We start from the raw sequence: 27,273 nt of genomic DNA, 5'->3' as shown, positions 1-27,273 counted from the left end.
ATAGTAAATCTTTACTCAGAGCAGTTGTGTGTGTGTGTGTGTGTGTGTGTGTGTGTATCATGAGATGTTTCCTAATTTAACATATCTCTTTAAAAAATTTGAGTACCAATTCTCTTCTTCCTCCTGCCCCTCCTCCTACCTTGAGAAGGTAAGCAATTTGATATGGATTATACATGTGAAGTCCTGCAAAACCCATTTCCATATTAACCATATTGATAAAGAAAACACAGATAAGAATAAAATAAAACCAAAAAAAAAAGTAAAAACGTAAGCATCAATCTGCAGTAGAATTCATCTATTCTCTCTCTGAAGATGGATAGCATTTTTCTTCATGAGTTCTTTGGAATTGTCAGAGTGGTTATTTTCACTGTCTTATGACATTCCATTTGACTACATCTCTTCCTTTCCCACTCAACTGCCATCTTTTGGGTTTGTTCCTTATACCCTCAGGTATATCCAGATCCTTTCTGGCCTGGTAATCATACCTCATAAGTACTCTTCTCCTGAGTACTCTGAGAGGTTGAGTTAAGAGTGTTTTCTGAAACTTCCATTTATGAAGGGCCACCCAGACCATTCATGTCTTCGTTTCCTGTCCAGCTGCATTCTTTTGGAGTGGTCTTCAAACTGGTTATCTTCCCTTCTCCCTTTCATCCCCTTTTCAGCTTCCTTTTGTATTCTTTTCCCCTGTTAGAATGTAAACTTGAGGACAGAGACTCTTTTTCATATTTGTAGACCTAGTATTTAGCACAGTTCCTGGCACATAGCAGCTGATTAGTAAGTGTTGTTGGACAATTTTAATTAACAATTAAATCTTCTTCCTATCTCCTTAAACTGTTAATGACTGCGTTGAGACAGAAGCATATGAGGGCTACATATACTTGCTTAGGTGTTCAGAGGAATGGCAAGAGCTGTATAATGAGTAAAGTGAGTAAAGTGTATATGTCCTAGCAATGAAGAATCACTAAATTGGAAGGAACCTCAGTGAACATCTAGTCCAATCCATACATGGAGGTATCGCCAGTATAATGTACCCAACAAGTGGTAAATCCAGATTCAGCCTAAAGATCTCCAGGGAGGGGAAGCCCATCACTTCTCTAGGGAACCAGGTTTGGAAAGCACTAATTATTAGGAATTTAATCCTGTCATCAAACATGAATTGGCCTCTTTACTACTTCTGTCCACTGTTGCTGGTTCTGTCCTCTGGCCCAAAACAGAGTAAGTTGAATACTTCCTTCAGATGAATTTCTGAAATACTTGAAAGTAGGTTGTTGTTGTTGTTGTTGTTGTTGTTATTGTTGTTGTTGTTTTTGTAGTAAGTTTACTTATTTTTAATATATATTGTTTTATGAATCATGTTGGGAGAGAACAATCAGAGCAAAAGGGAAAAACCATGGGAGAGATAAAAAAACAAACAACAAAAGAAGTGAACATAGCATGGATTGATTTACATTCAGTTTTCTTAGATTTTTTTCTGGATGCAGATGATATTTTCTGCCCAAAGTCTATTGGGATTGCTTTGGATCACTGAACTGCTAAGAAGAACCAAGCCTTTCATATTTAATCGTCACACATTCTTACTATTCCTTTCACTCAGCATCAGTTCATGTAAATCTTTCCAGGCATTTCTAAAATCAGCTTGTTAATCTTTTTTTTTTTTTTTAATAGAAGAAAAACATTCCATTACCTTCGTGTACCACAGCTTGTTCAGCCATTCCCCAATTAATGGGCATCTACTCCTTTTCCAATTCTTCGCTACCAAAAAAAGAGCTGCTACAAACATTTTTGTACATGTGGGTCCTTTCCCCTCTTTTATTATTTCCTGCTAGGTCAAAGGATATACAGTTTGATAGCTCTTTGGGCATAGTTCCAGATTGCTCTCCAGGATGATTGGATCATTTCACAACTCCACCAACAATGTATTAGTGTCCTAGTTTTCCCACATCCCCTCCAACATTTATCATTATCTTTTCCTTTCATTTTAGCTAATTTGAGAGGGTGTAAGGAGATTAAAAATAGTTTTCACAGTGCAGCTAGGTGACACAGATCACTGGCCCTGGAGTCAGGAAGACTTGAGTTAAAATTTAGTCTTATATACTCACTAATTGTATGACCCTGGACAAGTCATTTAACCCTGATTACCTAAAAAAAAAAAAAAAAAAAGTAGCTATCATGTTTCCTCTGAGTCTTTTCTGTGCTAAACATGCTCAATTCCTCCAACCAATCCTCATATGACATGACACAAGTCTCATTACCATCCCTCATTACCATCTCTCATTACCCCCTCTGGATGGTCTCCAATTTATTAATGTTTTCCTTAAATTAAACCAGGGGGCCAGAATTCCAAATGAGATCTGGTAGTGGCAGAGTATAGTGGAACCTCCCTTTTTCTGGAAATGATGCTTCTTAATGCAGTTTAAGAGAGGATTAGCTTTTTTGGCTGCTGTGGCTTACATGTGAGAGCAGCATATGCTTGCTTACATGGTAAAGGGACAGTGTTATTCCAAAACTTTTGTCTCCCAATTAGAGAATGGGAAGATTCTTAGCCAAGGTAGTGCCATAACCTTATCTTCTAGCCAGAAAAGAGAGTTTTTTTCAGCAGTGATAATTATGCTGTTATATTGCAGTTTATCGATTATAGATTAGGCTCCTCTAGGAAGGTCTAGGGTACCACCAAATCCTTTGAATTTTAAGCAGTGGCTAGTAGTTCTCTGGTGAGTAATCTTGTTACTTAATTACCTTGGTTTATGGCTAAATATATTGGAGTCTCTAATCCCAGTTGTGCCTTAGTTTTAGTGTCTTCAGCTGAATAATCCCAGAATTAAGAGTTCAGAGATATCTAGCCTTATAGAGATGAATTTTTGAGTAGTGTGCCTTCTGAAGAAAGAGGGATACCCATGTTAGGCTTTCTCTCCATTCTACTGCCCTCACTGCAAAACAATGAGACTAAAGCCATGATATAAATAAGCAGATCTGTGTTTTGCCTCCCAACTGTTACTCTTGAGTTATTCAAATAATATAGTTCTGATAGGAAGGAAGTGGCTTATCTTGTAATTCTAAAGCATGCTTATCCTCTAAGAGACGTTTAAACGACAGGGTGAAATTTCTAGTCTTACTAGATCTTGTCAGAGAGCTCAAGGTTCATAAAAATGTCTATGCCACTGGCAGCTTAAAATTCAGTTCTGATCTGAGGAGTGTCTATACAATCAGAGTCAAATTGGAAGGATTTTAGAACTTTGATGCAAATTATGGGAATCACCAAGAGATGGCAAGAGGCATATTCAGACATTTTTCAGGAGTGGAGATGAATTACACCAAAAGAAGATAGTCATCTTTTATGATCAGTTCCAATATGGAACTGTCTACAAGAATTTAGAATCTATTTTTTTTTGTCAGTGGGAAGGGGGAAATGGAAGATGAGATGACATGGGAGAAAAAGACAGAGGACATGGGTTAAATGTAAAATATGAAAAATAATCCATATTCTGGAGCAAAGCATTTATATGTCTGTGCAAAAATTCACAAGATTCCATTGTAAGTTCTAAGCTGTGCTATAACACACACACACACACACACACATACATATTAACTTTTAATTTTACTAACATTTTGGGTTTTTCCCCAATTACATGTAAAGATATGTAATTATATATAATTATATGTAAATTAACATTAATTTTAAAAGTTTTGAATATCAAATCTTCTCTCTCTCCTCCTACCTTTCCATCTCCCTGAGAGGGTAAACAATTTGATATGTTATACATGTGCAGTCATGCAAAATATATTTCCATATTAGTCATGTGTGGAGACCGAGTTAACACCCTGGATATCTTAGAATCAGCTGGAGTCAGGATAAGCAAAAGTCCTTGGTCTTTATTCTTGGTCTTTACGAATAGAAGTGAAGGGAATGGACACAGGATCTCTGTGATCTTCCTTTTCCACCTCCACCGCCCAAGTGATTCTGGCTTGTCTTACTCCACCCTCTAATCCTTCCCACAATTCTCTGTATACACCAAAAGATTGAACCACCACAGAATAGTGGGAAGGGCTATTTTCCAAGCATATGCTAATAGAGTTTTGTCCAATTGATAGTTAACCTTAAATGCTCGGTTATCGGACCTCAGTGCATCAACTCAAGAGTTTCAGCCTTTTACAGTCATGTTATAAAAGAAGACACAGATCAAAAAGAAAAACAGATTAAAAAAAAGTAAAAAAATGCTATGTTCAAATTTGCATTCAGACTCTATCAGTTCCGAATGTCAATTGCATTTTTCATCATGAGTCTTTTGGAATTGTCTTGGATTACTGTATTTTTGATAATAGCTGTCATTCACAGTTGATTATCATACAGTATTGTTATCATTATGTACAATGTTCTTCTGATTCTGCTCATTTCATTTTGTATCAGTTCTTATATGCCTTTTCAGGTTTTTTTTGAAACCATCCTACTCATCATTTCTTATAGCACAATAGTATGGCATTACAATAACATACCACAACTTGTTCAGTCGTTCCCCAGTTGATGAGTATCTTTCAGTTTCATTCTTTGCCATCTCAAAAAGAGTTGCTATCACATTTTGATTTTCAGTGTTTTGATTATTTGTTCCATTTCATTGAATTGCTATGCCAACATCCTATGTTTCTTCTCACATTGAACTTGATATGTCTTGGACAGTATACATAGACTATCACAGAGTCCATACTCACAACCTTTTTAACTTAATAGGATGTGCTAGTTTTTTATTTCATTGACTACTATTAAGAAACTAAGAGTCTTTAGGCCATGAGCATATTTCAGAATTAGACTTTTATAGTATCCTTCTTGATTCATTACTAAATAAACATTTATATAATACAGAGCATGAAACTTAGCCAACCCTAACCTCTGTTAACTGACTTCCAATTTCACTTCTCCAATTGCCTATTAAACAACTCAGTTTGGTTGACTTATGGACATCTTAAACTCAACATGGCCAGAATTGAATTCTTGTTTCCCTTTGAGCTCCTCCCTCTTCCAGACTTCTCTGTTATTCCCTGAATTCCTTCAAGTTCCAGATAAAATTCCAACTTCTACAGGTCCTGATCCCTCTTAATACTAGTGCCTGCTTTCTGTTGATTATTTCCTATTTATTTCTATAGAGTTTCTTTGTACATAGTCTTTTGTGTGTTGTCTACTACATTAAATTATGAGTTTGTGGGAAGAAATTGACTTTTGCCTTTCCTTTTATCCCTAGTCCTTAGCACAATGTTTGCATGGTAGGTGCTTAATAAATCTTTGGTTGGTTAATTGGAGGACTAAAACGACATTACTATATTAAAATCAAATTATAGTGTGTCTGACTATGACTGAACAGATCAATACAAGCTCAGAATGCATGAATTCTGTATGTCCATGTGAATATTTGGGGTGGCTTCTTTTACTTTGTGCATCTTGCGTTTCTTCTGAGATAATTCAATTCTTCATTGCTCAGAGCACAGGACCTAATGAGGGCACACCATGCTTGGTGGTCTGTGCCAGTGTCTTACTTGTCATACAACTCATTCTAAAGTTCTTTTTTTTTTTTTTTAATTTTTTATTTAATAGCCTTTTATTTACAGGATATATACATGGGTAACTTTACAGCATTAACAATTGCCAAACCTCTTGTTCCAATTTTTCACCTCTTACCCCCCCACCCCCTCCCCTAAATGGCAGGATAACCAGTAGATGTTAAATATATTAAAATATAACTTAGATACACAATAAGTATACATGACCAAAACATTATTTTGCTGTACAAAAAGAATCAGACTCTGAATTATTGTACAATTAGCTTGTGAAGGAAATCAAAAATGCAGGTGTGCATAAATATAGGGATTGGGAATTCAATGTAATGGTTTTTAGTCATCTCCCAGAGTTCTTTTTTCTGGGCATAGCTAGTTCAGTTCATTACTGCTCCATTAGAAATGATTTGGTTGATCTCGTTGCTGAGGATGGCCTGATCCATCAGAACTGGTCATCATCTAGTATTGTTGTTGAAGTATATAATGATCTCCTGGTCCTGCTCATTTCACTCAGCATCAGTTCGTGTAAGTCTCTCCAGGCCTTTCTGAAATCATCCTGTTGGTCATTTCTTACAGAACAGTAATATTCCATAATTTTCATATAACACAATTTATTCATTCTAAAGTTCTTAAGAGAAACCTTAAGTCTGTCCTTGTATTACTTTTTCTGACCACCATGTGAGTGCTTCCTCTGTGTGAGTTTTCAAAAAAAAAAAAAAATAATAATAATAATAAATGTTTGTTGACTAAGTATATAAGTTGACACCTATATAGATTAGAGAGAATGGAACTTTCTGGCATTAAGAATTAAAATTTTAAATTAAAAAAATTATGTCAACAGTTATTCCTTATGTTTACCTACATGTAACTGCTTTCCTTACTTATCCTAAACCCAGTTCCAAAAGGCACACATTAGGAACTATCTATCATGTTATTGCTGTGTGGTATAGAGGAAATTAATGATCATTTAAATAGTTTGCTTTCAAAAAAGTATGGTGAATAAATACAATCTTAGATAATTTTTTTAAATTTTTATTTTTATTATAACTTTTTATTGACAAAACATATGCATAGGTAATTTTTCAACATTGACCCTTGCAAAAACTTCTGTTCCAACTTTTCCTCTCCTTCCCTCCATCCCCTCCCCTAGATGTCAGGTAGTCCCATACATGTTAAATATATTAAAGTATATGTTAAATACAATATATGCATGTGTATTTATACAATTATCTTGCTGCATAAGAAAAATCAAATTTAGAAAGAAGGTAAAAATAACCTGAGAAGAAAACCAAAAATGAAAGCAAACAATAACAGAAAGAATGGAAATGCTATGCTGTGGTCCACACTCATTTCCCAGTGTTCTTTCACTGGGTATAGCTGATTCTGTTCATTACTGATCAATTGGAACTGATTTGGATCTTCTCATTGTTGAAGATATTTACTTCCATCAGAACTGATCCTCATATAGTATTGTTGCTGATGATCTCCTGGGTCTGCTCATTTCACTTAGCATCAATTCATGTAAGTCTCTCCAGGCCTCTCTCTATTCATCCTGCTGGTCATTTCTTACAGAACAATAATATTCCATAACATTCATATACCACAGTTTACTGAGTCATTCTCCAATTGATGGGCATCCATTCAATTTCCAGTTTCTAGCCTCTACAAAAAGGGCTGCCCCAAACATTTTTGAACATATAGGTCTCTTTCTCTTCTATAATATCTCTTTGGGGTATAAGCCCAGTAATAACACTGCTGGATCAAGGGGTATGCACAGTTTGATAACTTTTTGAGCATAGTTCCAAATTGCTCTCCAGAATGGCTGGATCCGTTCACAACTCCACCAACAATGCATCAGTGTCCCAGTTTTCCCACATCCCCTCCAACATTCGTCATTATCTTTTCCTGTCATCTTAGCCAATCTGACAGGTTTGTAGTGGTATCTCAGAGTTGTGTTAAATTGCATTTCTCTGCTCAATAATGATTTGAAACACCTTTTCATATGAGTAGAAATAGTTTCAATTTCTTCATCTGAAAATTGTCTGTATCTTTTGACCATTTATCAATTGGAGAATGGCTTGATTTCTTATAAATTAGAGTCCATTCTCTATATATTTTGGAAATGAAGCCTTTATCAGAACCTTTAACTGTAAAAATGTTTTCCCAGCTTATTGCTTCCCTTCTAATCTTATGTGCACTAGTTTTGTTTGTACAAAAACTTTTTAACTTGATTTGATCAAAATTTTCTATTTTGTGATCAATAATGATCTCTAGTTCTTCTTTGGTCACAAATTCCTTCCTCCTCCACAGGTCTGAGAAGTAAAATATCCTATGTTCTTCTAATTTATTTATAATCTCATTCTTTGTGCCTAGATCATGAACTCATTTTGATCTTATCTTGGTGTACAGTGTTAAGTGTGGTTCCATGCCCATACTAATTTCCAATTTTCCCAGCAGTTTTTATCAAATAGTGAATTATTATCCCCAAAGTTGGAGTCTTTGGGTTTGTCAAACACTAGATTCCTATAGTTATTGACTATTTTGTCCTGTGAACCTAACCCATTCCACTGGTCAGCTAGTCTATTTCTTAGCCAATACCAAATTGTTTTGGTGACTGCTGCTTTATAATATAGTTTTAGATCAGGAACAGCTAGGCCACCTTCATTTGACAATCTTAGATTCTATTGAATTCAGTACTATCAAGTATTTTGAGAGACAGTTTAACATAATGGATAGAAGGCTGGTCCTAGAACCAAGAATCAATCAACTAGTCAATAATTATTTTAAAAATACTGTGTGCCTGGTACAATGCTAGTTACTGGATATATAAGTACATAGAATGAAGCAATTCCTAGTCACAGTGGGCTTTTATTCTAAAGGAAAAGACAAATTTATATAAAATATACACAGCATTAATATCAAATTTTAAAATATAGCTGTAAAGTAGTTAAATACAAGGTACTTTGGAAAGAATGGTATTTAGAGATGGGAGTGAGGGTTTAGGTTAGGAAAGTTTTAGCAGAAACTGCCTGAGTAGTCTCTTAAAGGAAGAGAAGGACTATGAAATAGAAGTAAGGGGGAGAAGAGTATGCATTCCAGCCATGACAACTGGTTAGTACAAAGGCATATAGCCAGGGAATGGAGTATTTTGTGTGGGGATCAGAAAGGACAGTTTGGCTAGATCACAGAGTAAAGGAAGAAAGTAATGTCCAGTGAGACTGGAAAGATTTTAGATATATAAAAGCTGAATGAACGAGTTTATTATATGTTTTTCTAGAGATAATAGGTACCACCACTGTAGTTTGGCTGAAAAGAGGAGCCACTTGATCAAGTGCTTAAGGAAAACTACTTCAGCAGCAGTGTTTATGATGGAGTAGAGTAGGGAGAAACTTGAAGCAGGAAGAGCAATTAGCTGTTGGCAATAATGTAGGTAGGAAGTGATGAAGACCTGAACTTATATGGTAGTTGTAAGGCTGCTGAGGAATTGTTGGATTTGAGAGATGTGTTGAAGGCAGTAATGGCAAGATAATTATTTTGCAAATAATTAAATATATAGGATGAAGGAGAGTGAAAAAAACAGAAACATGCCAAAGTGATGAATCCAAAATTGGAAGGATGAAAACATTAGTAATTTTGCAGAGAACTGGTTTCAAGTCCCCTCCTCTCTCACACACTGACTTTGGGTGGTCTCTGAGACTATTGTTGCCACGAGGAATTTTCTTGCAAAAAAAGAATTCCCCATACCAGTAAAATCACAGTTCTGGTATTTTTCCCTACAAGGAAGTATATAATTTTTGGCAAAGATCACAGAATTAGTTCTAATAGATCTAATTAGTAAAGATTCCCTTTGAATTTGAAGCACAGGATAGAACAGAGAAGGACAAACTAAAGTCATTTAGCTTCCACAGATAGAAATACATGAGAAATGACAATTTTATTAACCTGGAATGCTCTCTTTACAATTCCTACCTCCTGGTTTTTCTGACTTCCTTCATGTCCCTACTAAAATCTCATCTTCTACAGGAAGGCTTTCTCAATTCCTCTCAAATCTAGTATCTTCTGTTAATTATTTCCTCGTTATCCTACTTTTGTACATATTATTTGCTCATTGTCTCTCCTGCTAGATTGTGAACTCCTTGAGAACAAGGACTGTTTTTTGCCTTTCTTTGAATCCTTAATGTTTAGTACAGTGCACAGCACAAAGTAGGCATTTAATAAATTCTGACAGAAGGAAAGTAATGAACAAATGTGGTGTTTCTTTTCATTTTACCTTGAGATTCTGTCTTCCTTTTCTTTTGTTTGTATTCTTAGTGATTTCATCAAATCCCATGATTTTTACATGTTGTCCCCACCAGTCTTTCCAGGCTTATCATACAATTCATCCTCTTACTTTAATTTACAGTGCAGCCACGGTAAACACATAGTGCACCCTTTCCTAGCTCTGTGTCCTTGCAGTGACTATCCAGTACAAGGAATGAAACACTTCATTTATGTCTCAGAATCCCTCACTGTCTTCAAGACTCATTTCAGTTACTACTTTGCATATGAAGATCTGATTTCTCTCACTCATGGAAGTGGATAAGATCTCCAAGTAAAGTAGTATAGAGAGAAAAGAGAAGAGGGCCTAATACAGAGCTCTAAGGAACACAATTCTTTTCTCTCTCTCTCTCTCTCTCTTTTTTTTTTTTTTGACTATTTTATTTTTTAAAAGAAGAGAAAAAAGAAACATAGAAAAGGAATATAAAACAAAACAGAACAGAACTTTGTCATGTGCCCAGCAGAACATCAGGTAGGATTCAAAATATATAACAATAAATTTCTAATCAAGAAAGGATATATAATAGTAGAAGAAATTATATATTCATGAGTGTCCATCTTTTCCTTGCTTCATTGTAGGTTGTTCTTTTGTTTTCTGCTGCACATTTTTTTTACTTTATTCTTTTTTCCCCCTTTCATCCCTCCACATCCCTCAAACAGGCTATAAACACAGAAATATATTTATATATAGATATATATACACACACATGTATATTCATATCCATTCACTCCCACCCACAAACCCACATACATATACATATATCTGTACACACACATATATAGAGTAACATGCATAAATACATATATTCAGGCACATACATATATATGCATTTATCCATGTGTAAACATGCATGTAAAACAATATTAGTATGGCTGACATATAGATTTCTTTCTTGATGGAATCTTTAAGTTTGACTCTTCTTTCTTATCCCTGCTAACTCTTCTACTTTGATTCTGCCCCTTAACCTGCCTCTATTACTTAACCTCCCCCCAGCCTCCCTTGTCTTCTTCTTCTGTGACCCCTTGCTTCTCCTTCCACTCATTCCCTCTTTCCTTATTTCTTTATAGATTTTGAAGGGTGTTATACTCTTTATGGTATATATGTATTGTTGCCTATTTAACTTATTCCTGATGTGAGTAGGTTTTCAGAACTATGAGCCCTTCTCCCTCATTTTGATACCCCTATGTCTATTCTTCCTATGTACCTCATTTGTATTTCAGATGATTTTGCTTTTTAAAGTCAGATCATGCTCAACTTTGCCTCAGTCTTTCTTTTGAGCTATCCAGTTGCTGATGTCAATCTTAAACGTATGGTATACATTTCTATGTAAAAAAAACATAAACAATTTGTCCATGTTAAGTTCTTTGAAATTAATCTTTGATATTGGCTCTTATATGTTAAATTTTCTATTGAATTAGGGGTTTGGTTGAAAGTTCTGAAAATCTGCAAGTTCATTAAATGTCCATTTTTTTTTTCATTCAATACCATAGATAATTTTGCTGTATAGGATATTTTTGGCCATAGGCATAGTCCTTTTGATTGGTAGTATATATGATTCCAGGCTCTGCAGTGTTTTATTGAGGCTGCTGATAAGTTCTGTACTAATTTTCAAAGAATTATTTTCATCTTTAAGACTATCTCCATTTCTAGTTGATTAACTATTTTTTTCGTAATCTTGTTTTTCAGGTTTGTTTTGTTTTAGCTTTTCTTCAATGAGTCTCATTTGATTTTTAAATAATTTTTTTACATTCTTCTACAAACATTCTCTGGGCTGGGATAAAATCAGCTTTTTTTACTTTAGTGACCTCTTCTAAAAATAAACACAGGGATTCCCTATTCCCATAGTAAGTTTCTCTGGTGGGTTTTTTCTTCTTTGCCAGTTCATTTTTTTTTTTTTTAAATGAGAAGTATTAGTGTAAATACCTCTAATCATGAGGTAGGAAGATGGTGCCTCTAGCTTCACTTTAGCTCTCCTCTCTGACCTGGAACCCCAAGCCAAAAGCTCCTCCCTCCTGCAAGTGCCAGCATGCCCCAAGGCTTCTACACTCACCTGTATGCTTGTTTCTTCTTGCCTAGGGCCCCCCCCCAACCCCCCCCCCCCCATCTCCATGGCACAGCTGGGCCTAATGTTCCTTATCTATTCCCAGGCTTAGATCTCACCTTTCCTCACTCCTACAAGAAGACTGAAAGTTTCTGTGGTTCCTATTGAGGCTGTAGCTAAACCTAGCTGGCCCCAGAGTTTCCCACTTGCTGTTTCTGTGGAGCTAGCTGGAAAATGTTTGCCCTTCACACTGGTTAATTGCATCTTTGGTACAGATCGTTCTTGGGTTATCTTAGGAAAATCCCTGTTCTGCCACAAGTCTTCTTGATTTTTCATCACTCTGTTCACCCTGAGACATAAATCTCTTCCATTTGTGGGAGAAATCTGGACAGCTTGAAATGTACTGATCTACTCCACCATCTTCCCAGAATCCTCCCCTTGGGAATTTGGGCATATTCTGGATGAGAATCTAGAAAAGGAGATAGAAAAGTGATAATCAGATAAGAAGAGAACCAGAAGAGAGGGGTATCTCAGAAACTTAGAGAGACAAGAATATTAAGGAAAAGATGGTAAGAGGTTATAAAGAAGAAAAAAAGATTGAGGAAAAAAAAAGCATTGGAATTGGTAATTAGGAGATGAATGTAACAATTCCAATGGAATGATGAAGTCAGAAGCCAGATTGAAAGGAATTCAGAAAAGAATGAAAATAGAAGTAGCAGAGGCATCTTATCACAGATGGCCTTAAGCAGTTTTTTTCACAAAAGGTAGAAAAAATAGAATACTCGAGTTAGCAGTGGTGAAAGGGTCAAGTGAGAGTTTTTTGAGGGTGAGGAAGAAATGGGTCATGTTTGTAGGCAATAGGGAAGGAGCCAGTGGATAGGGAGTGATTGAAGATAAATGATAGACTGGGGATGACAGGGGTCAGTCTCTTCAGCCAAGTTACCTTGCATGTGGAAAAGGAACAAAGGAGAAGATAATTGAAAAAGGCTTCTGAATGAAAGAAGAGAGAATAAGAGGGAGTTCTTAGTGAAGGGCTTTACTTTTTTTGTGTAAAATATGAGGCAAAGTTCTTAGCTGAGAGGATTGGCTGGGGAGAGGGGAAGTCATGAAGTGTTTGAGAAAGGATTAAAAAAAAAACTTTAGAAGACTCACTGTGAAGAATGGAATAGTGAGTTTATGAATGAAATAAATATATGATTGCCTATTAGCAGTCAGGGCCAAGTGAGGATGTATTAGATAAATGTATAGTAGATTCAATCAGACGGGTTTGCATGATTTTCCCTACCTTTGTTTTTTATTTATTTTATTATTTATTATTTTATTTTTAATACATATTTCTTTATGAATCATATTGAAAATCAGAGAAAAATCAGAACAAAAAAGAAAAACCACGGGAGAGAAAAAAAATACAGGAAAAAAAAAGTGAACATAGCATGTATTGATTTATATTCAATCTCCATAGTTCTTTTTCTGGATGCAGATGGCGTTTTCTAACCAAAATTTATTGAGATTGCCTTGGGTGACTGAATCACTTAAAAGAACCAAGGCTTTCATAGTTGATCATCGCACATTCTTGCTGTTATTGTATACATTGTATTCCTGTTTCTGCTTGTTTCGTTCAGTATAAATTCATGTAAATCTTTTCAGTTGTTTCTATAATCAGCTTGTTCATGATTTTTTATAGAACAATAATATTCCATATCTTCATGTACCATGACATATTCAGTCATTCCTCCATTGATGGGCATCTCTTCATTTTCCAATTCTTTGCTACCACAAAAAGAGCTGCTACAAACTTTTTTTGCACAGGAGAGTCCTTCTCTCTCCTTTTTGATTTCCTTGGAACAGACCTAGTAGTGGCATTGCTGGATCAAAAGGTATGCCCAGATTGATAGCCCATGCGGTATAGTTTCAAATTGCTCTCCAGAATGGTTAGATCATTTCACAACTCCACCAAGAATTCATCAGTGTCCCAGTTTTCCCCACACTCCCCCCAACATTTATCATTATATTTTACCTTAGCCAATCTGAGAGGTGTGAAGTGGTACCTTAACATTATTTTAATATGCTCTGATCAATATTTTAAATTTAAATTTTAAATCACTTTAACTTAAAATTAAAATTTTAAATAAAAAAATCAAAATTTTAAATTAAAAATACTCTGATCAATTGTTATTTAGAGCATTTTTTTATGTGACTATAGATAACTTTAATTTCTTCATCTGAAAATTGTCTGTTTATATCCTTTGATCATTTATCAATTGGGAAATCACTTTTATTCTTATAAATTTGATACAATTCTTTACATATTTTAGAAATGAGACCTTTATCAAAAACACTGGCTATAAAATTTTCCCCCTAGCTTTGTACTTGCCTTTTAATCTTGTTTCTGTTGGTTTTGTTTGAGCAAATTTTTTTAATTTTTTAAAACAAAAGTTGTATTTATGATTGTAGGTAGAGTTACTTAGATAAATTGATGTATCAAGTAGAATGTTAGAATCCTCTATAAATTCTATTTTTCTTCTCACAGAATTTGATTAGAAAGAAATCAAGCATTAGATCATTATTACTTCATATTCCTTCATATTTACATCCTGATGAGAATAATTGTCATGCTGGAGCTGTTGATGAAAAATTAAGGAAGCCATGGACAAGTGGTATGCTTTCTCTTCTGTTTTGACCCTTAAACGTTTGTTTTAAAAGAACACAAGATTTTATTTATTTATTTATTTATTTTTTTTAGAATGGCAAGGAGTTTAATCTTGTTAATATTCAGATTTATACATTTCGAAGAAAGAGTCACAGAGTTAGGACTTGGGTTTAGTACTAGTATGGTCACAAGGACAAGTAAACAACCATTGCTAATTAATCTGTAAAATGACAGTGAAACTATGAATATACACAACATTTTTGTGTAAAAAAATTGCAACTACCCTCCACCAAAATCACTAAACTATGCATACTTTTTCACACAATGATACTACTACTACTACTACTACTATTACTACAACCAACTTAAAAAAATTTTTAAAAAGAGCAAAAATTTTGATGATACAAAAATGCATAGGCGCATTTAGTATTATAGTAAAAAAACTAGAAAATTTTGAAATACTTGAACAAATTTTGATATATTTCCATAAAGAATATTATTACACCATAAGAATTATTGATAGGTACAGTTTCAGAAGGAGCTGGGAAGACTTTTATGAACAGATGTAGAGTGGTAGAGTGAAGTGAGTAGAACTACAGGGAGAACATATTTATAATAACTACTCTGTTGGTTAAAAAAAAAATACCTGAAAGACACTAATCAATGCAATGGCTAACTATGATCCAAAAGGTTAAAGATAAAACATGCTTTCTTTCTCTAGACAGACAGATCATGTATTAGAAGTACAAAATGAGAAATCCATGCTCAGACATAGCTAAGGGGTACATTTGGTTTAGATGAATATGCTTAGTGATCATAAGGATGGAACACAAGATTTTTAATAATATTTGGCAAGGATAGTGTTTTTCTTCTAACTGGTTATGATCTTAAAAGTTAGGATAGGGCCTAGTAATAGTCAAAACTTGAAGAAATTCTTAATTTGATATTTTTGGAAGCCTTTAAGCAAGAAAGTTTGGAATATAGAAATATGCATGTAAAATAGAACAAGCAAAACGTAAATTAAGCTCTTTAACACTGATATCTAATTCCTTGAATATAATATTAAGCCTTTAATTTAAAAAATGTCATTGCTATTTTTATTAAGACATATTTAAGAAATTGCTAGTTTACCTAAAGGTGAAAAAAATGAATTAATTTTATCAAGCCTCCTATTATCTTTTAGAAGACTTCTCACAAAACATTGTTTTACAAAGCATTTACATAATAAGATCTATGTACTAGCCTGTTTGGAAAAACTAGCCTGTTTTGCAAGAAATTTTAAAAAAAATAATAAATACAGAGTTCTTGTTTTAGGAGTTTAGTCTAATTGTAGAGAAGAATTATCCCTACATAAAATATAAATAAAAATACTGAACTGAATTTAATTATGTCTAAAAATGAGTGACATAAATAAATGCTGTATTCAGGAGGATAGGTAAGGGAGGGAGACTGAAACCTTTGTGAAAAGTATTATAAAATAAGAATAATGAGTAGGATTTGAATAGGAGAAAAGCAGTAGCATAAGGGTATAAGAGGGACATGAGCAAAGGTAGAAAATGAAAATTAAGTGTGATATATTTAAAGGAAATTGATCTGATTGAACTAGAAAGAAGTTTTGCTATAACATGGTGAGAATATTTAAGTATTAGCGAATCATATATCATCAGGAAAATAAATCTGGGAAAAGATAAGGATCACACTATTCTGGAAAATTCAAACATTTAGAGTTCCTTAAACTTATAATGAAAGAGTATTGCAGAGGCTAATATTTTTTCTATTTTCTCTTCTAGTCTCAATTCCCATATCTCTACAAATGAAGGATTTCTCAGTTTTGGATGAGTGGAAGACAGTTGTTTCTGTGGAGGATGTTCCTGAAAAGTATGTGTCATTAAACTTGCTTCTTATTGTGTCTGGAGAAGAATTTAATATGTGCTTACTTACTAAGCCTTGTGTGTGTGAGGGGCAAGTGGAATCCACTTTCCTTTTCCAACATCTTCTTTTGAATGAAAAATCACTTCCAAAATATTAATAGCCTAGAGCAGGGGTCCTCAAACTACGGCCCGCGGGCCAGATGCAGCAGCTGAGGACGTTTATCCCCCTCACCCAGGGCTATGAAGTTTCTTTATTTAAAGGCCCACAAAACAAAGCTTTTGTTTTTACTATAGTCCGGCCCTCCAATAGTCTGAGGGACAGTGAACTGGCCCCCTATTTTAAAAGTTTGAGGACCCCTGGCCTAGAGGGTCACTAGTAGAGAACCTTGGTTGGACTGCTTTAAAATGAATCATAAACCTAGGTAGCAGCTCCTGTCAGAGAATTACTATTTGTACTTCTCCATTTACTTTAGCTTTTATTTTCTTTTCCAGTCTCTTTTCCCCTTGTGAATAGCCTAGGATACACATAAACATTAGATTATTACAGAAGGTTCTATGTTCAAGTTAGACGAAGAGCCATCTATTCCTTCCCCACCCTATCCCTAGCCATTCTGTAAACTAAAGTTTCAGGGAGGAAAGATTCAGACATTTTCATTTATATTTCTGTGATGACCATGTATTTTAAAATCAGCCAAAGACACGAATCCGGCCGGCAGTGCTTCTGGCTCTCACACTCCACCCCCCAAATCCTCTACGCAATTTCCTATACAACACATCAAACTTGCACAGAGAGTGGGCGGGGCCATTCTTTCTCCAAGCATATATTAATAGAGTATTGTCCAATTGATAATTAACCTCAAGTGCTTGGGACTTCAGTGCAATGAGAGCTTCAAGAGCTTCAGCTCATTACATCATTAATGTAATCTGATGCAAGATTCTTAAAATAGTAGAGAATCAAAAGTCAGCATTTTTTGAGCACTAGCTCTAGAAATCAAATAAGGGATATAAAAGAAGTAGAAGATACATATTCTTTTCTAATAGAACTTTCAGTCAAGTCAGGATGGAAAACATGTACATCTAACACTAGGGAAATGCTGCCTTCCTGGTTCAAGGCTAGAGCCACCCCAAAAAGAGAAGTAGAAAAAGTGGTGCTTTCTATACAGTATAACTTGTGTATATGATAGATCATTTATTCCTTCACAGAAAGCAATTGTAACTAGAAGAAGGATCTCTGCATCTGTAGAATAATTTAGATATAATTCAGTAACTAATTTACAGCTACTAAAACAGTGATCCAGGAAGCTAATATTTGAACCTTACTGGGACTATAATATAAAATCTTCAAGACTACTAATTAGTTGCTTTTAAATTTCATCTCCCCCTTACTCTGGGCACACATGTAGCTGGTAAAAGCCTACTTACTTTCTTTTGATCATTTTTTCCAGTCAAATAGTTACACCACCTTTGCCTCCTCTGGTGAGTATCACTTCCAGTGCCATGCCCTGGAGGTAATGTTGCCTCTGCAACTTTAGACTTTGAGATTTTTTTCTAAATATACAAGGACACTGGTTGTGGAGTGGAAGATAGGGCAGCTGGTCTTTCTCTACTTCACTAATCTGGATATAATTCTGAATAATCTACACCCTTTAAAGCTGAAAAGGAAGATTAAAAAGGGGTTGGACATATAATTCCTTTAGTGTATCCCCTGAGTTCAAGTACAGCAACCAATTAGAAAACTTTTTTCATATCCCATTGCAAGCAACTGAATTGTTGAACAGAGAATTAAGGAATTCTCATCTTCTTACAATGCCAGTACCTGAACCAGAGTGTGACTGTGTAAATAGGAAACAATGGGAGAGATTTTGCCAAGGTAGAAATAGATGACAGAGTAAGCAATTGGTTAGATATTTGAGGAAATGGAGAGCAAAGTTCAGCATGACATCTATTACAAATCTCTGATACATTGTGTTGCCAACTTGACCAATTACTAAAACTCGCAATACTCTAGGGCCCAGAAGTATCAAACTTTCTCCCTGGAATCTATAAAACTCAAGGTGCAACTCTAAAAATTAAAATGTAATTGAGAAATGTTTAACAAAATAAATAGAAATATAGCACAATATAGATAATGTTAATTTGTAATTTTCTAAGTTGATATGTGGTATTTGAATTTGATACCACTGCTATAAGGCAACTCTCTTAAGACTAAATCCAATGGAAATGCCAGTTAGTAAAGGTAGTTTCCTACTCTATAGGAGTTCACTATATCAGTGAAACCAAAGATTCAGGACTTTACCCTTTTTTGTAAACAACCTTTTCTGTCACTCTCATTTTATTGTATTGTTCAATTAAATTGACATGTAAAATTATGAGTGTAGACATAACTTTCCTTTTAGTGTCATCTTTTAAGTCAGTACTTAGTTTTGCTTAAACTATTATTCCCCTTCCCTGTTCCCATTTACTTAGTTCTTGGGTTTTATATAACTTATTAATTTCTTCTTCTTTCTTTTATTTAATTGTTATTTTCTCTTCCCTTTTGTTTCCTCTTTTTTACCATTTAATTCAAAAAGTAAATGAAAAATCTTCTTCCACCTCCCTATCAACTTCTTAATTTTATTCATTTTCTTTTGCTGTGCTTTTTCTAAGAAGTGTTTTTCACTTTTTTCTATTCCTTATATCTCTTCCCTTATAATCTTCTTTGAATTTTAGTTTCTGATTCATAGACTATGTCCTTATTTGTTCCTTTACTGTCTCCATCCTTCATAGTGTTAAATCTTCTAGTATATCAAGAGTGTTCTCCCACTTATAATCAATTTCAATTTTTTTTTGCCTTGTTTCTGCTGTGGTTCATTCTTATAAATATTAGTGAATGAGGAAAGCATTGTTAAAATTAGTGCCATAGGATAGAAATTACCCTGCAACCCAAATTGTATAGCCTAGTCCTATATCAGGGAAACTGCCTTCTTTGTAAAGCCAATGTAGGAACTTTTGGCCACAACTAATTTTTTTATTATATCTAATACTAGTAGTTGTTAGTAATATTCCCATGCCTTTATCATAACTTATTGTATATTATAATTTTTATGTACTTATCTTCTCAACTAAAGTAGAAGCTTCTTTAGAGTAGCAACTATGTCTTACATCCTGTAGTATCTAGCATAGTACAGAATCTTACAAAATTCTTTTGTAAGAATGCTTAATAAACATGTATTCATAGTAGCAGCTATATAGCAATCAACTTGTTACTCGAATCAATACAGTGCTCCAAACACTAGTCATCTCAAGAGAGAGAACTGATGGGCTCTAAATGTACCTTCAAGCATACTTTTTTCATTTGATTTTTTTAAACATGACTAATCTGGAAATATGTTTTGCATGAAATCATATGTATAATAAGCATCATATTGCTTGTCTCTTCAGTGAGTGGGCAAGGGAAAAAATTAATGCTAGAAATAAATAAATTTAAAAATACACTTGAATTCACTTGACTTGAATTCAACTTTTACATAGTGGAATTGAAAGACATTTTAAAAAATTCTATTTCTTCACCAAGCTGGAACTTTTCCAGGAGCATTGAATGTTAAGCATAATTAAATGAACAGTCTCTAGGATTTCATATCCTAAAGATGGTGCTTTTTGTTTCCAGAAAGATAGAAGTTTTAAGTCTTTTAATTAAACAACAATGATTAAATCTAACATTTGTATAATGTTTTAAAGTTTGCAAAGAATTTTACTTTATTTCATTTGATTCTTACAATAATTGTATCTGGTAAGTTCAGTAGATATGATTATCCTGTTGTACAGCTAAGAATACCAAGGGTAAGAGGCATAAATTAATTTTCACAGTGCTACACAGGTATCTAGCAGGTGATTTAAACTCATTTTCTTGACCCCAACATTTTATTCCCTGTGTTATATGATGTCTGTATTTGCCTTTTTAGTTCCATTTTCTTTCTTTAATATTGATCATTTGAAGTAAAAACAGTACTAGTATTATAGTTAAATTTCTTTATTAAATCATATACTACAAGCATGAATTTTATGGAACATATTAAGGTAAAACATACTTAAATAACTAAACATCTTTTTTTTTTATTTTTTAGGAAGACAGTTTCATACAATATGCCTCATATTTATGACTTTGAAGAAGTTGTTCCAAGTTCGAATCCATCCTCTCAAACTGACATAGAGAAGAGCTTTTTATTTACTCCAAATGAAGTCTTTCACCGTGTCACTTATTCTGAGACTTGCCCAGCACTTCAAACAACCAATCAAAGTATAAAACATTTATAAGTCTTAACTATGCATAATACAATACTTACTGATTGATTAGTTTGTTCTGAGAATTAATTAGTAAAAGTAGTTAGTTAAAAATATATTGAAGATAAGCCCTCAGTTTGGCTACACTGAAAAAAATAATGCATTTTATGGCATCCTTATTGTAAACTGGGTATTTTTAGATAACTCAGAAATTATCATCTGAGTTTGAACAATCTTGATAGGCTGAAAAATGGCATCATTAAATCAGATAAACTTAGACATAGATAATAGTTGTTAATCTCCAAATGGGTTTCATTCCTATTGATGTAATAATACCAGAAATTTGACATAGTATTTCAAATTTTTTTTCCAGTAAATAGTGATGTGATATACAAACTGGACTAAAATGTCCTAATTTTATATTATTCCCATAGAACCATATCATATAATCATCATCACCATCATCATAAAAATGATTGGCTAACTCCCTTACTGTGAGAAAATTTAATAATTCTAATTGATATGAATGTAATGATTTTCAGAAAATACTTCATTGTTTTATCTATTTTTTTTCTTTAAAGCTTTGTGGATTTTATAGATTTAGTGATAACAGCAGAACAATATTAACTTTTAAAATATAAATATGACTAAAAATTTACAATATAATTTTCATTCTAAGAGGGCTTTTGTGTATTATTCATTTTATATTTTATTGGTGCTTTTGTTTTTTCACACCCTTCCATTTCCCAGTTACCACCCTACATAAACACCCATAGAATTCTACCTTGTTACAAAGAAAAGCAGTTAAGCAAAACATGCTATCAGGGTGACCTCATTTGCAACATTCTGAATAGGTTCATCTACCATCTTAGCTACCTGTCCTCTAGAAACAAGCTTGGTCATTGCACTTAATCTCAATTCTCATATTTTTAAAATATTTTCATTGTTGTACTTGTGTAATATGCACAAATAATATAGAAATATAGAATATAGAAATAATATATTTCTAGTTCTACTACTCTTTATATCAGTTTCTATAATTCTTACCATTTTCCTCTCAATTCTTCATACTGGTTCTAAAACTTCTATTTTTCCCAAATAACTTTCCCAAAAAAACTTTGCAGAGCATTATACACTTTGGATCACATTGAAACCTGTTAAGGGCTTTTCTTCATTTGTTTAAAATTATCTATGCCCCAATACTCTAATAGAAAATCAATCTTAAAACTCTGAATTTATTAAAGTTAAAAATCTTTCAAAAATTAGGAAAATATCATTTGTTTAGTTAAGGAGAAGCTTGCATGTATATGGAAAAGGTCTGTCTCCTTCAGCTGTAGCATGGGATTTGTAGTTGTGTGGTCCAAAGGAAGGCAGAATGACATCTCTAACCTCTTCTCCCTCCTTTTCTCCAAATAAGCAACTTTCATTCCTAAGGGAAAGCAGTAGGTTGAGGCTGGAGGTCATTCTGTTTTCCTCAGAGAGAAGGAGTACTGGGCTAGAATTATATGTCTGCTTCTTTAACTGTTATTAGTCTAGAAGATGTGGTTAGCTTCAATTTGACTTCTAATCACTTTATCATTTTGGGGAGGAAGGAAGACCCTAAGCTCTTTATCCAAGACTTGACTCTCCTATCAAATACCAAACCAACAATGAGCACATATAATAAATAGCAAAGAAACCTTATCAAAATTGGTAGCAAAACAGAAATCAGAGAAGGTATACATAGAAAGATGGAGATACACACACACACACACACACACACACACACATATACATACACATGTGACAATATAGAATGATGGGAGTTCTCCCATTGGGAGAAAGCTAGCTCTGTTTGACCAAAAAAGAGAGTCCTGGCTCTCCTGAAAGAAGTCTTTAGAGTAGTAAGATGGTGCTGAGGATATGAGGCTAGCTGCCTACTCCTTTCCTGTCTTCCCAAAGTCTTCTCTCTAAGGGTTAGCTTCTTCCATTTTCCCTTTTAGAGCTGGAAGTCAGAAAGACTTAATATTTGACAAGATCTAAAGCCCAAAGAAGCCTTAAGGAAGGGACATTCTTCCTCCCTTCAGTTGTGCCCCATCCCTCATGCAGGAAGGGGCATTCTATACCACTGCTTCTGCAACTTTTTACAGTCCCAACCCCTTTTTTTAACCTTAGAAATTTTATTATATATATATATATATATATATATATACATATATATAGTATATAAATATATATAAGTATGTAAAATAGGCATACGAATCAAAATTTATCGATAGTAAATCATAATTTCACAATCCCTACATTTAATTATGAGACTAAGTATGGGATTGCCAACAAGCAGTTTGAGAAGCTGAATTCTCTACCAATAAGGAGAGAATCTCTTACCATCCAACTTTGGGATAGGAGTTATAATTATTAGAAGTATTTTAGAAGACTCTATATAAGTAGACTATTATTTAGACTGTGATCAGTCTTTCCATTTTATCCATATATAAATGTGTGTATTTTTGTATACTCTGTCTGAATTCTTAGATTAGCATCAAAAGTATACCTTGGAATGTATTTTGGGTTTTTCTGTTTTTGTATCCCCAGGGCCAAGCATAAAACTTGGCACAGAAGTAGTTAATTATTGAATTTCGATTCATAGAAACTTCAAAATATATAAAGTACTTTGCATGTATTATGTCATTTTGACCTTGCAACAATTCTGTAAGATACAAATATCATCCCTATTCTACAAAAGGAAGTTGAGACTCAAAGAGTCTTCTCATAGTGTTAAATTGAATCTAAGTTGCCCTTATACCAAGTCCTGCATTCAATGTACCAGGTTTACCTTGACTTGAAGATTTTTTTGAAAGCCAAAGATATTTTCCTTTTAACTTTAGAACTGTTTTTGCCTCATTTCTGATTGATCTTATGTTAGGATTCTTACAAGGTACCAAATCAGTGGAATTGATGGAGACAGTAGTTACCTAATTTAGCATGGTTCAGTATGATTGATCTGATCCTACAAGGAGACGTTATGGGCTAGAACTTAAAACAAGGTACTAAGTGGAATTGAGGAGACAATGGTTAAATCTAGTTTAGCATTGATTTAATCCTACAACAAATAATGGTTTCCTAGTGATATACTGATTGGTGTATACTCAGTGTGAGATATATATATAAGGAGGAGGTCTCAGGTCCAGGAAGGACAAGCCCACTAGAGAACAGAAGCCCACTAGAAGCTCTGAGCCTCAGCCAGGAATCAGTCAAGCAAATTCACAAGCCAGAGAAGGGAGCTTAAGCTCTCAGAACCAAGACTACAGAAGCCCTAAAGAAAAACTAGCCGAGGCCCAAGTGAAACTTTGAAGGAGACAATAAAGGATTTGGACTTTAATCTCTGGCTGCACTTGTGGGGATTACTGGCTGCCTCCAGAAGCCCCCCAAGAAACCTGAACCAGAGAACATTATATTTTAGAGAAGAGAATATTACAATCTTAAATTAGTATTAATTTACTACTTTTGCTTTGAATTTCTCTGTAGACACATATATGTATTAACAGATAGGATTTTTAAAGGAATGTAGCATAATTTTTTAATAAATTGAACAACCTTTTTGTAATACAAACAATAACTTCTGTTTTGTTAGTGTGTATATATATATATATCTATCTATCTATATATATCTGCAATTCTCCGATAATTTCCCTAAATTATTCTCCTCTTAAAATGCATATTATCTATCTAGAGATAAGATAAAGAAGTGGAAACAGCTCAATCTGACACAAAAGATGAGCTACCCATGTTCTCTGACCCCTCCCAAGTGTTCTTTGTGCTAAGTGTCAGCAGAAGCTTTTCATAGTATTTACAAATACTTTATTAAACAAATAGTCTTTTTAAATTGGCAGTTAACATACATAATTTCCATGGTTCTCAGTTTAATAAAAGCTTTGCTGAAGCAACTATTTAGGAAAATATTGTCAGGACTAGTTTTATGAAGATCAAGTGAAATAATATTTGTTTTTCTTTTGTTTTGTTTATTTATTTATTTTATTAAAGCTTTTTATTTACAAAGCATATGCATGGATAATTTTTCCAACACTGACCCTTGCAAAACCTTTTGATTCAAATTTTCCCCTCCTTCCCCTTATCCCTTCCCCTAGCTGGGTGAAATAATATTTGTAAGACATTTTATGATATATAAATGGGAGCAATAATGATATTGGTGATATACAGACAAATACATCATTTATCCTATGGATTTCATGTGGTCAAGAATACTCTGCTTATTCCCAAATATCTTATCTGCTTGCTTATACCTAAAATAATGCAGCTAGAGATATATTTCTTTGCTCAGCTTCTAGCCTACTATTAAAATGCAGATATTCCGAGAAATAGTAATATATTAGTGTTTTTCAGTAATTAGTATGATGAGTTGGTTCCATCCTTTCGTACAGTAGTTTTTCATAAGGGAAGAAGTCTGAGAGAACTAAAGACAGTATATACCTGAATGAAAATTTAAGAAGATAGAATCATCTGAAAGAATATAACAATATAGAAAGCAGACTGGAAAACAAAATTCCTGTCACAAAAAAAAATTCTGTGGGTATAATCATATTTTAAGAAATTTAAGGGAAGGAGAGAGATTCTTCTGTCAAGGATATTGTTCTTCAGTGAACTAAATAGTACCTTGAAGTACAAAAAAGTTTTAAAAAATTTTAAATATGCTTATATTAATATTGATAATAAATGCTTTTTATTCCTATGTGATTTTTTATTATTGCTTCTTATTTCTTTTCAGATTTATATATTGATGATGAAATAATTTTTATAAATAGTTTGGCGGAATATAAAAAGCAGTTACCTACAGTGTCTACCCTCTTGAGTAGACTAAAAGTGTTTTTATTAAAAGATCCTTGTTTAGATTTCAAAGAACAACAGATGCTCATGGAAGCTGATCATTTCAGGTACTTAATTAAGGTCACTGATGTTGTGAATATATTTTTTCTTTCCATATTCTCAGTTTTAAAATCTATTTGCCATCAGGTCAAATTTTATCATTATGGGTTTCATTTGACTACAATTCACTATCTCTAAGGCTTTTCCAATGTACAAATATCAGTCCAAAGGCTCAACTAAAATTAAGATGAAAGAAAGATATCTCCATTCTCCATTTAATTTTAGTTAAAAATAGTTCCTGCATAAGCCACGATACCATAGTTATTTAAAACTGATGTTTAGTTTAGTTTAGTTTTTGTTTCTTTTATTTAAAAAAGTATTTTTTTTTAGGTTACATATGTACATTCATTTTTTTACACATTTCCATATGAGTTATGTTGGCAGAGAAAAATTAGAACAAAAGAAAAAAAACAAGCGAAAACAAGGAAAAAAATGTAAAAGTAGCATACTATGATCTGCATTCACTCTCCATAATTCTCTCTCTGCCTGTAGATGGCATTTTACATCCAAAGTTTATTGAAGTTGTCTTGGATCATTGAATTGCTGAAAAGAGCCAAGTCTATCATAGTTTAACAATAACACAATCTTGTTGCTGTGTACCATGTTTTCCTGATTCTGCTTCCTTCACTCAGCATTCATTGTAAATCCAGCTTTTTCTAAAATCAGTTTGTTCATCATTTTTTATAGAACAATAATATTCCATTACTTTCATACCCCATAATTTATTCAGCCATTTCCCCAAATGATAGGTATCCATTAAAACATTTTTACACATATGGGTCTTTTCCATTCCTTTATGATTTCTTTCGGATACAGAAAGTAGTAGTGCTACTAGATCAAAAGATATGCACTTTTATAGATAGGCCTTTGGGAATGTATTCCAAATTGTTCTCCAAAATGGTTGGATCAGTTCACAACTTCACCACAATGTCCCAATTTTCCCATATCCCCTCCAACATTTGTTATTATCTTTTCCTGTCATCTTAACCTAGGTGTTAAGTTGTTTTACTTTTCAGTTCTCTAATCAAGAGTGATTTAGAGCATTTTTCATATCAATAACTTTAATTTCTTCATCTGGGGATGACTTGTATTTTTTTTTTTAATATTTTTTTTCTTCAAAAAACATGTAAAGATAGTTTTGAACCAACAGTTTTGTAAAACTTGGTGTTCTAAAATTTTTTTTCCTTCCCTCTTTTGTCTCCTCCCTCCCTAAGACAGCAAGCAATCCAATACATATTTCGAATAACTTGTATCCTTCTAAATTTGACTCAGTTCTCTTTGTATTTTAGAAATGAGGCCAGAAACACTGGCTATAAAATTGTTTCCTAGCTCTCTGCTTCCCTTCTAATCTTGGCTGCATTAATTTAGTTTGTACAAAAACTTTTAAATTTAATGTAATCAAAATTATGCATTTTGCATGTGATAATGTTCTTTAATTCTTCTTTGGTTATAAATTCCTCCTTTCTCCAAAGATCAGCTAGGTAAATTATTCCATGCTCTTCTTATTTGCTTACAATATCACCTTTTATACCTAGATCACGTATCCATTTTGACGTTATTTTGGTATGGGGTGTGAGATGTTGGTCCATGGTTTCTGACATACTATTTGCCAGTGTTTCCAGCAATTTTTGTCAAATAGTGAGTTTTTATTCCAAAAGCTGAATGTGTT

General features: G+C 33.6%; 1 protein-coding gene across 1 annotated transcript in view; it reads left to right on the top strand.

Moving 5' to 3' along the window:
* Positions 1–27,273, top strand: part of SHOC1 (shortage in chiasmata 1) — a 131,864-nt gene that overhangs the window by 4,027 nt on the left and 100,564 nt on the right. Inside the window, exons 3-7 of the mRNA XM_031944360.1 lie at positions 14,431–14,557; positions 16,341–16,428; positions 20,525–20,697; positions 25,447–25,612; positions 27,140–27,167. Coding sequence (XP_031800220.1) covers positions 14,431–14,557; positions 16,341–16,428; positions 20,525–20,697; positions 25,447–25,612; positions 27,140–27,167 — 582 coding nt within the window. The remainder of the gene's footprint in view (positions 1–14,430; positions 14,558–16,340; positions 16,429–20,524; positions 20,698–25,446; positions 25,613–27,139; positions 27,168–27,273) is intronic.

Source organism: Sarcophilus harrisii, chromosome 1 (genome assembly GCF_902635505.1).
Source record: "Sarcophilus harrisii chromosome 1, mSarHar1.11, whole genome shotgun sequence".
NCBI lineage: Eukaryota > Metazoa > Chordata > Mammalia > Dasyuromorphia > Dasyuridae > Sarcophilus > Sarcophilus harrisii.
The sequence above is the reverse complement of the archived record's forward strand: the minus strand, read 5'-3'. Positions and strand labels throughout refer to the sequence as shown.